We start from the raw sequence: 11,256 nt of genomic DNA on the forward strand, positions 1-11,256 counted from the left end.
ACCGGAGCGAGTACTGGTACGGGTCCACCTTGTGTCATGCGAGCTTGACGCACACACGCGTCACAGAAACACGGTATCCGTTCCCTAGGAGGTGCCAATGGATACCCCATGGTACTTCACTGGCCCCCAGGTGACTTTTCCAACGCAACACACCGCAGAACTTGACGGTCAACATCGGTAGTGAAGCACCGCTCAGACTTCCCGTGAAGGTGCTGGACACAAAACGGACGGGAGATGGTGCCCCGACTTGATGGGGATAAACGCCACTCTGGCGTCTCCGCGACGGCCTTTTTGCCTCCTTGAAGGGTGCAGACCACCACCACGAGACGAAACACACACGAGAGAAGAACGCCTCGAGCACCGGGTGACACGGAGGAAACAACAAACATGCTGAGGGGGGAAGGGGGGAAGGGAGGGGGGGGGGTAGCGATAAGAGGAACAAAATACAGAGAAACGGTAGGTTCAAAAAAACTTGAATACACAGTGTTTTGGGAAATCGGGAGGGGGGTGGGGGAAGTAAGGGGTAGAGGGGCGTACGGGGCACATTCAACGACGTCACGCACGCGGTCCCCCATCCGCATCACCACAGCAACAGCAGACTACAGACAAGAACGCTTTGTCTCTGGGAACATGGTCTACGAGTTTATGAGCAATGAGATCTCAACGCACACGGACACACCCACCGCGGTATCACGCACTAAAAGCGTATCCCTTGACAAAGTCAACCAAAAAGAGAAAACAATATCATCGAAAAGTATAAGGTGAGGTGAAGCAAAGGCCTGCACGTCCCAGGGGAGAATGTTTTTTTTATTAAGCGTTAAACATGCCCATCTCCAGATTCTCTCGGTCCACTGGGAGGCAAAAAGAAACAACGCCGTGACATTGGTAGTGAGACACGATGATACCCCGCTCCCTCCTCTCCCCTTTTCCGCCTGGTCATCGCTGCACTTCTGGCTCTCCTCTCGGTGATTTTCTGTGCGTTTAGTAGCCAAAGCCGCAGCGCACACCGTGACGCGGTGCGAAGAGAGGCTGAACAGCGGAGAACGTGCCAAACATGACAGCCACCATCGGCACCTCCTTCAGCAAGGTCGGTACAAGTCCGCGACAGATTGCTGAGTCGTGAATCACCGTTTGCATGTACTGATGTGCACTAAGCGGATAGCAGATGGTCGATGCCACTGTCGCTGCCGCGCCACCCAAGACGAAGTTAGATGCCACAGTTGTAGTGTAGTTTCTCCAGTTCCAATTGTGGTCCACTACTGCGGGCCCGCGGCGGGATGGAGTATACCCAACTATTTGCACCTCATCACTCGTCTCCATCGCGGGCGTCTCCCCTGGAGAGTCGTTCTGCTCAATCGGCACAAGGTTGCGCTCATTGAAGCGTCGCAGACCCTCGAAGATCGTGAAGAGAGTGCCAAAATACGCGGCGTTCGAGATTAAATTTGGGGTTGTATACCAGAACTGCAAAATCGTCTTGTTCTTCATTACGCGGACAGTGTCCATCGGGGACCGGCCAAGGCGGCGGCTCTCATCCAGGACGCGCGAGATGGGGTTGCACACCAGTCGCATGTTCAGACCAGCTAAGGCACCAACCATAAACGTGGCTGACATTTTGGAAAGCGGGTCCTGCTCGAGTCCGGGGAGCAGTTTGTGAGCTATAGGACAGTAAAACATCATCAGAAAGCCGAATTGCGGCAAACGGCGACCCACAGTCTGCACAAGCCCCTTCGGACCTCCTTGATCAAACGGCAGGGCTGCTGCGCGACCAAGGCCGCCAGCAATGGCCCCGGAAAGAAACGTACCGGGGTCGGTGAGTGTCTTGGGGGTTTCCTTTTCTATTTTCCAGCCCCTGTATGCCACAGTCAAGACGCTGTTGTACACGTACGTGACCAGCTCGAACATCTTCCTGTCAAGGACTATTCCTGCGCGGAGTTACTAGAGAGACAAACTTTGAGGGAGGGAGGATGTATGTGTGGGTGTGTTGTTGTTGTTGTTGTTTTTTTTTGGGGGGGGGACGGGGGCGGGCCAAATCCCCAGAGTCCTTCGACCTATTTGATTTCTCACCTACTATAGCTGTATGAGCTGCCTTACTCGTAACCGAGGCGCTACTTGATGCGGCTCCCCCTCCCCCCCCAAAATGAGGATGATGGCGGGGGATTGAGTATAGAAAAACGAAGACAAAGAGGGGAGTGCAATACCGTGCTAATGCTTACTTGTGTGACTGCCTATGAGTGTCACTATACGGCCGTCGCCTAATTTTCACTTCAAAATACTATAATGAGAGCAATGTGCTACATCACCTCAACCATGAACGGGGAGGCGGTGGGGGAAAGCGAAGGGGGAGGGGATTTAAAAAAACGAAGATGAGTCCGACTGCGAGCGCACACGTCGGCTTCACCCTTCTGGGCTCAACTACTCGGGTATGAAAGCAGTGCTAGCGGTCAAAGTAATCTATTGAAGTCGCCCTTTTTTTTTGCGAGAGGCCATAAAACAGGATTTCCACGTATCTCTATAAAGATGATGTTGGCGTGGGAAGCTAACAGTGTGTTCCGTAATAGAAGCGCGAGACCGTTTCAGTGTAGAGAAAAGTGTGAGGCAGTGGAAAGTCCGGGAGTGAAGTAGGCCACATCTGTGGAAGCAAAGACGCGGCGCTGAGTAAGCATGAGGCCGAGAGAATGAATATGCAGCCCATTCGTAAGAGTACATGGCTATCTCCTTTTTTTCTTTTTTTTTCCGACCGTCTCTCACGTCGTGTCTACACCATGTTACTCGTTGGAGGCAATGATCTCCTCCGTCGCCTCATTTTCACCATTTGTGAGGGTAGCAAGTTAAGCGCTCGTGCATCCCCACCCCCCGGCATCCAAAACACAGTCAGACAAAAATGCGAGCCAGGCAATAACACAATGCAACAGTATGTGTGTGTGTGTGTTGTGCTCGTGTGGGAGAGGGAGAGTGCGTGTAGATGACCGCGTACTGGCCATCACTTTCTTGTCGGAAGCGCTCATGCAATCGCGGAAGACATGTGCCCAATCACCGCGGAACACCAAAAGGCGGCAGGAACAATTTTATAAAGCACACCCGGAGGCGATACCCCGTTTTCACTCTTTTTTCCACCTCGAACACACGGGTGGAAGGAAATTTGAAGTGTGTAATCGTGTTTATTTTCCTTGAGGGGGGGGGGCGAGAGAGTAGAGGCTGCTGCTGCCGCGATCACCACAACCACAACTGAAACGTGTGTGCAAAGTTGGCCCCTTGCCTAGCTGAACATCATGTTTCCATCGTAGCCCTTCGGATGCAACTTGTTCGTACGCATGCTAACGTCCAGTTGCAGGTCGTGACGCTCGCCGCCGCTGCGCTTCGCCACCCATGCCGCCTCTTTGTTCTGCGCCACAATAAGTTCTTTCTGTTCCTGCTTCGCTAACGCTCGTGTCTCCTGCTCTGCAGCCAAAATCGCCAAGCGCTTTTCGTTCTGCTCCTCCGTCTCGCGCGGCCGCGCGCGTGGAACCTCAGCTTCACGCTTCAGCACGATGCGCTTCTTGTTCGCTTTGTCGTGGGACAGAATGAGTTCGTCGCCACGTACGCCCTCGAGCTGCACCGGCCTCGCCTCCTGTGGGTCCTCGAGCGCCACGTCATAGAACTCCTGGTACTCAGGGCTGAGAATAAGACGCTCGTGATTCGTCTCGCGCATGTGGTCGCGCAGCGCTTCAAGCGAGTTGAAGGAGCGCGTACGCTCGTTGCAGACAATGCACATGAGGCCGTTGATTTTGCGAGCCAAGTACGCGAGCAGGGCAGGTTTGTCCGTGCAGTGGTTCGTCAACGGGATCGTGAACTGGTGCAGGCGCTCCAAATGATCGACGTTAGACTCGACGTCGGCCGACAAAAACCCACAAAACATGCAGCGTACCTCGCTCGTATCCTCCTCCCGCTCCTGGGCGTGTACCTTCGGTCCGGTTTTCTTCTGCTTCGCGTCTGCTCGGCCACCGGTGCCCTTTTTTGCATTGTTCCGTCGATGCAGCCCCATCGCTGCACTACCAAGCGATGTCGAGGTCAACATAGTTGCCGCCTCCGAGTCGCGTCCAATGATTCGCTGCTCCTTGCGCATCAAATGGGCTGTTGAGCGGACGTGGGCCTGGAGCGTCTGAACAGAGCGAAAGGTCTTCTTGCACAGGGTGCAGGAGTAGAGTGGCGCGCCGCACTCATCCAGCTTGGCACCCTCCACATCCTTGTCGGCAAAACGGTGCTCTTGCTGCGACAACGGACGCAACCCCTCAACGCGGCGACGAACATTCGTGAGGTGAAACTCCGAGCCGTAGTGGGTGCGCATTCCCTCGCCATCCTCCAGCACAACGTTGCACGTACCGCAGCGAGACATTGCGAGGAGGGGGGTGGGAGAATAGGGAGGGAAGGGAAGGGGAGGAAGGGAGGGGAGACAAACGATGCGAGAAAACACGCAGCAGGGATGATCTAAGCCAAATAAAAAACTTTTATTTTTTTGTTCTGTGTGTGTGTGTGTGTGTGTTGAGCAGAGCGCAAAACCGCCAGCAAAACGCTTGAAGCAGTGCCGCGAGAAAAAACCAGCGTGTGGGGGGGGGGGGGGGGCGTAGCTAAGCGTGATAGATGGGGATCAAGAAAGCTATGCTTCACGAAAGCAAATCGCCAACCGAGACAGAGAAATGAAGAAGGGGGACAAGATATAATTGAAACAATATTTTTCTTTTAAAAGGAAAGATCGATTACTCGAAGTAGTGCCGGTTGAGATTTTGTTTTAGAGAGGGGGACGAGATGCAGAAATGAGAGACTCGACTTCCTCGATTAGAGATGTGGGCTCGAATTTCGAGTGATAAGGTGATATGTGTGTGTGGCCGAAGGAAAATCTCTCTTCACCAGACAATCGGTGAAAAGCGTTGCGCCAAAATAAAATAACGAGTAGAAGTGAAAGAATTACTGTACGCGTCCGTCACGGGAAAGGGGGGGGGGGAAGGGGGAAGGCGAGAAGTCAGGTAGAGAGTAGCCTAGATGAGCACTTGCAGTTCTGTCCTTGTAGGGAACTACGCAGGATTGCCAAGTGGACAGAGCGTAAAAGCAAAAAAAAAGACATAAGTTCAGCAAGGTAGGTTGAGACTAAAAAGATGTTGACGTTCCACATCATGCAGGTACGCAGAGAAGGCTGTGAAGATGTACTAGAGGGGTGCTCCAAATGGCCTGATATACGCTTCAACTCCTTTCTGACACCTTCCGTCACAGAACGTGCGGTACGGGCGACCGCAGTAACTGGGATGAAAGATTTTGAAGGCATGTCTATTGCGTTGATGTCTCAGCAGGTCGTCGCTCGCCCTTTTTTTTCCTCCGCATGTGTGTGCTTTCTCGCAGACGTTCCCCCCTTCGAGAAAAAAAAGGGGGGCTCTTTGACTGCAAAATAACTCGATTGCCATAACGATGGAAATGGGAACAACAAAGGAAATGTTTTTTGGAAAGACACCACCACCACCCCAGCGAATAGGAGAGAGAGGGGGGGGGGGGAGGTACAGATAGAGTCACCCGAAAAGCAGTTCAGAGTGAAAACAAAGTGAGTGAAGGGGCACAGGTTTTAATGAACAACAGGGACAACCATCGTCCGCCTCGAAAAGTCCTTTCAGAATGACGACAACCTCATTGTAGCGTGTGCCTTCACGTTCAGCTCTACTTCTTCTGTCTCAGTTTCTCTTGCGCTCTCTAGCTGTCTGGCCGCAATCATCTTGAGCTCAACAAAAACACAACCAAAGTGTTTTGACCACCACATTACACAAGCGTAGCATTATTACCTCCTCTAGTAGGTCACCAGATCCTACAGAAATCCGAACACTACGCATCCTAGCCTGCGGCTAATTTGCCTTCGCGTCCTCGACCGCTAACGGCAGGTTACTCAACATGGCACACCTCCGGCCCTGGAAATGAGTATGGGAGAAGGGATGAGATAAAGGGGAGGGGGAGGGGGTAGTGGCTCCGGGTTTCCCACCAAGGGGGGAAGCCGTGAAGGTGGCCCCCGAGAAAATCGCTAGAGCGAAGGCGCTCCTGTGATCACCTCATCGACGGGCGCCAACGTGTGCGCTGTCACCAGTGGTGCCGAAACACCGCTTAACGAGGTCCCGCATCTCAAATAGAAGGGTATAGGCAACCATTACTGGAGAGTGCACCACACGGCTTAGGCCTCCCGTGAAGGCTGTGTCTTTGGACCTGATGTCGTCCAGAGATACACACACAAGGGAACTGGGGAGGAGAGGGATGCTACTTCAGCGCGTCATGTGATGACCGCTAAGGCCTATGGGCGGCCCAATAATAGTCTTCAGTGAGAGTTCACCTCCACTCTTGACCACGCAGCCAAAGCGTGCCCACGCGCTATGCGAGTGAAGGGAGATAAAAGATTGCACCACACACGCCGTCTTTAATGAGACGATGCGGGAGATCAACAGATGGTGACACCCTCATCTCCAAGATGCGCATGTAGGGCAGCGTCGCTTCCGCTGCACAACACGGACGCCGCCTCTGGAGTGGCCCCAAACCATCGCACCCAGAATGGCTGCGAGCACCTGTATTCACTCCGAGCTAGCATGGCGCGCTGACGACGAGTCTCTGCACAGCGCAGAACATCGCGCGGGTTGGGATGCTGTGCCACAAGCGTGGTGGAGTAAATGAGGCTCGGCACTACGAGCGCCAGGGACACCCCAAAGACGGAAAAATATCCGGCCATGTCAAGAGACCTCCGGAAGACCCCAAAGTACTCCAGAGCTGGGTAATCACTGTACACCGATGTCGAGTACACATAGAGGAGTGGCATGCCAAGAAGCACCAGAAGATTGAGAGGTGTGACCGTGTGCGATTCCCACCACACGCTGAACACCTGAGACACCATCAGCGCCGAGTAGGCGATGGTGAACGTGACATCGTTTGAGGCCGTCCCACCAGTGTCGGCGTACGCGAAACCAGGCCCGTACAGTCGCGTGCACAGCCATAGCAATCCAACTGACTGTAGCATGCCACGAAGCAAGTAAGAACAAAAGAACTCCCTCGGGCGTATGTCGAGGGCGCGCCGTGTCATTTTGTACAGGTACGGATTCCGCTCCAGCACGACACGCGGTGCGCAGCGGTCAAAGCAGTAAAGGATGGTCTGCGGAAGTGTGTAAAACCCGTTCCACAGGGTCAAGGAGAAACTGTTCCAAAATGCGCCTCCAGACACGTTGGTGCCTACTAAATTGTAGGCCAGCTGAATAAAAGAGATCAGCATCGATTTGTAGAAACTGTACTTGATGACATACGCGGAGCGGGCGTACGCCTGCTGCCCGTGAACAAACAACAGCGCCCGGAGATCAGAGAACTGGGTAATGGAAAAATCCGCGGCACGTGCCGCTTGCTGCCCTTCCTTGCCCATAATCCCCACGCCGATATGCGCCTCCTGCAACATCGCCACATCGTTCCCACCGTCGCCGATGGACAAGGTCATGAACCCCGCCTGGCGCACAAACCTAGTGACGGCGGCCTTCTGGTGCGGTGTCGTGCGCGCGCATATGACGCTGCAGCAGCGGCTCGAGATCTCGCTGAACCGCATCCACAGAGCTGGGTCGTGAAGAATGGTCTCGAGCACAGTGCCACCTTGGACAACCAGCACAACACTAGGCGTGGCGCCACCACTCTCAGAGAGCCCACCAGCAATGCTGTTCTCAGCTCTCTCTGCCCTACTCTCCGCCGTCTGTGCTATGGTGTGCAACGACTCATTGGAGAGTTGCGAGGAGTCGCTTGCGTCGAAGCGCAATACGCGACTCTCTAGTGCCTTTCCGCACGCGTAAGCTGACGACTCGGATGAAAACACGGGTATGGCGCTGCTCAGTTGCGAGCTCGCCGAGTACGAGGGGAGAAGTCGCTCTATTGGGAACGTTAAAAGCATCTGGCGCCAATCACTCGCATTCGCAGTCTCGTCATAGCACCCCCTGGAGCCCTCGCGAGGGTCTGCAGAAGGGAGTGGCTGGCCTATGCGGATGACCACATCACCGGGGCGGTAAAGACCGCATGAAAGTCCAATCTGCTCAGCAGTCTCCACCTTGTCCCCTGTCAACATCCAGACTTTGATGCCAGCAAGGTGCATGTCGCTAATCGTCTCCTGCACGCCGTCCTGCAACTTGTCCTCTACAGCAGTAATGCCTACAATCGTCACGCCAGACTCCATTTGCGACCGCAGAGAATCGAGGTAGGCCTGTCGATTCTCCGTCAAGCGGCTTGCTTTCGCGACGCTCTGCAGAAACGCAGCAAGATCGTCCCGTGAGAGTTCCTTGCGTGCCACCAAAAGGGTGCGGAGACCGCGGTGAGAGTAGACGGACAACTTCGCTGCACATTCAGAATTGAGCGGTGAGCTCCTTGGACTTCCAGGCGTGGCTGAGCACGATGGTCGCGATGAGGCCATTTCCATCACGCGATCATCGGCACCTTTGACGATAAACCAGATGCGACCCGAGGTGGGTTCTTCAACAATAATGCCCATGCTTTTTTTCTCAGAGGAGAACTGGAAGGTATAGTGCACTGTCCACCTTTCCTCCACATCGCATTGCTCCTCCGTCCACGCCGAGGGGGCGTCGTTGTTGCCACGATAACAAGGTCCCACAGGGAGCGCCCCACTGGTCAGTTTGCCCTCTGGTCCGCGATGTGTGCGAAGCACAGCGCAGCACTGGTCGCGGCTAACGAGGGAGACGCCCAATCTGCGCATTCCCATGCAGAGTGCCACCTCGTCCGGGGACGCGGCGTGGTAGTGAATAGCTGCGTTGCCGTCGCTGTCGACCGCAGATAACGACGGATGTACGACCTCCACGGTGTTGCACAGGGCGACCATCTGCGCGAATTGCCGTATCAGCACAAACGCGGAGGAGTCGGTGGCCGTAAGCGCCTCCGGCAGAGCCATGGATGGGCCCGTCATTCCGGCAAGAGAGAGGTGGTGGCCAGGGCAAATGGTGATGGCGTGTAGCTCCATCATGTTCTGCGTGAGGGTGCCCGTTTTGTCGCAGAGAAGATAGTCGATCTGGCCTAGGTCTTCGAGAATGCTCGAGTTTTTCACCCTACACCCCGTCCTATTCGACGAGCTAGGCCATCCCGACCCCACTGTCGCAGCTTCATTTTGCATCATAACAGAGTCCCACTCAACCATCCTGGCCATGTAGTCCTTACACACATCCACCACAAACTTGAAGGACACAGGAATCATTACCGTCGTCAGGAGGAAGAAGCGCAGCGGGTAGATGATGACGGACACACTGGATTCATTCACCGGAAGCGGCAGGTACCACACTGTTTCATGGACCTTCCGGTTCGCCCGATACCCTATTAAACCCAGTATAAGAGCGCTCACTATTTGGCAGACAAAGATGCAAACAGAGAAGCGGCTGACATCCTTGTCGATTCGGGCCCACTTCACTGACGTCGCTCGTCTGTTCATGCCAAACTTCGTGTCATCGCCCGTGTAAACCGCTACGCATACCACCTGAGCGACGTTCTTGAGAATGCAGGACTGGGGGAGGAGATGAAGGTGGGTGAGGGACACTTGCGTCGAGGCCGTGTCGAGGTCGAAGCGCAATACTGGCGACGTCGTCTGGATGTCAGCACGGCCGTCGAACGAGTCTATCATCGCTGACGGGGGAGCGCACTCGAGGTGCAAAGATTTCACAGCAGCAATCACGCTCGAGGCCGGAGGCGGCTCCGTCTCTGATGTAACCTCACAAACCGTGTGTGTGCGCAGTGAGTGATTATCTGGGTGAACTGTAGACCACTGCACCATCTCCCTCGGCTTCAAGTCGATCTCACCATCCAAGTTGTCAGTGCGGATATACACACTCGAGGAGGTTGCCCCGAGGACAACCACATCGCAAGGTATTTCCTCGCCTTCGCGCAGCAAGAGCACATCGCCGACGCGAATGTCGGCGTTGATACGCGAACGCCAGGCAGTAGTCTCGGGGTCGAGCGCCATGCGCGGCGTGTGGTTGTACGTGTGATCCTGTCGGTGTCGCTTGACATCGTCGTGGCCTTCCTTCACAGCACTTAGTGTGAAGGCGAAAAGGAGGGGTAGCAGCGTGGATAACGGGTTGACGGGTGCGATGACCGAGATAAACTGTAGAAGCGTCACCAAAAGGAAATAAAAGTTGAGGGGGCGTCGGAACTGCTCGTAGAGGTTCTTGAAGATGAAATTCTGCACCGTGTAGCGGCTAGTGGTCGCGCGGTTCGTGCAATAACGATCGGCCACAGCCGGGTCGAGGGGACGAATGTAACGCATTTCCTGGTGATGGGCGGTGCCGGGGTGAGGCCCTCTTCTTATCGGCGAGTAAGCGGCCCGGCCTCGACTGCAGTGCGCAGAATTTGTGGTGCCCCGCGCCACAGCGAGACACTGGGCCGCGTTCTTGAAGAAAAGCAGGAGCCGCAGTCCCAATCTTCTGCCCCACAGGGACGCTGCTGTTGCGACGGATGCTGATGGACCAGGGGCTTTGTCGCCCACGACTGAGTCGCGCTCCTCGGCGGCACAGTAAACCGCAATCTCACACCCGCCTGCGTCACCACGCGGTTCATTACTATCAAGCGCTCGACTCGCCTGCCAGTTGCCGAATCGCCGCTGAACTGGATGTGGGCTGCTGGGGCTGGTACGCGAGAAGCCGGGACTAGGAGGAGATGCGCTGGCGCCGTAAGCAGTGATGGGACTGGCCATAGGTACACCAATAACCCAGTAGCTCTCCTCCCTGTGCTGTCTCAGCTGCCACAGAAAGGAGTTCACCACGAGAGCACCGACCAGCTACAAGTTACTCGCAATGGGTTGACTGACGACTACCGCTTCACCACCAGCGGAAGCGCGCAGACGTGTTCGAGGGAAGGCGGGGTACCCCACACCAGTGAGCTGAGCTCTGGAGGGAAGGTTGTCGCGCTATGTGAAGCGGCACTGGCAACATGAGCTACAACTCCCGCAAACCCTCACGGTGCAAGAAATCAGATATTGCGTGGCTGCGTGTGTGAGGGGGGGGGGGGAAGGGCGTAAAGTTGAGCAACAATCCTCGAGCAATGATAGCTGCCTTCAAAACGATCCACAAGGTTAAACTAAAGCTATGAATGCAGGGAGGGGGTGGCTCAATGATCACATTATGTGCAACTGGCGTAACGGGGGCGTGTAGAGGATTGAGAGTGCAACTACCGCTATTAAACAAGAAAACCTTTTAGGTGGTTTCGTTGTGTGTGCTTTTAAAAAAATCGTATGGACGC

At 54.9% G+C, this 11,256-nt stretch overlaps 3 protein-coding genes across 3 annotated transcripts; all 3 read right to left on the reverse strand.

Annotated features, from left to right (window-relative positions):
- Positions 1-981: 981 nt before the first annotated feature.
- JKF63_03007 (uncharacterized protein) lies at positions 982-1,902 on the reverse strand (the record flags this gene model as incomplete). The annotated part of the gene is made up of 1 exon (XM_067899029.1): positions 982-1,902. One exon carries the CDS (start codon positions 1,900-1,902, stop codon positions 982-984), a length of 921 nt encoding a protein of 306 aa, XP_067755473.1.
- Positions 1,903-3,256: 1,354 nt separating this feature from the next.
- Positions 3,257-4,372, reverse strand: JKF63_03008 (uncharacterized protein; the record flags this gene model as incomplete). The annotated part of the gene is made up of 1 exon (XM_067899030.1): positions 3,257-4,372. The coding sequence occupies one exon, from the start codon at positions 4,370-4,372 to the stop codon at positions 3,257-3,259; it is 1,116 nt and encodes a 371-aa protein (XP_067755474.1).
- Positions 4,373-6,442: 2,070 nt separating this feature from the next.
- JKF63_03009 (uncharacterized protein) lies at positions 6,443-10,711 on the reverse strand (the record flags this gene model as incomplete). The annotated part of the gene is made up of 1 exon (XM_067899031.1): positions 6,443-10,711. One exon carries the CDS (start codon positions 10,709-10,711, stop codon positions 6,443-6,445), a length of 4,269 nt encoding a protein of 1,422 aa, XP_067755475.1.
- Between the last annotated feature and the right edge of the window lie 545 nt (positions 10,712-11,256).

The sequence above is a fragment of the Porcisia hertigi genome, chromosome 30 (genome assembly GCF_017918235.1).
Source record: "Porcisia hertigi strain C119 chromosome 30, whole genome shotgun sequence".
NCBI lineage: Eukaryota > Euglenozoa > Kinetoplastea > Trypanosomatida > Trypanosomatidae > Porcisia > Porcisia hertigi.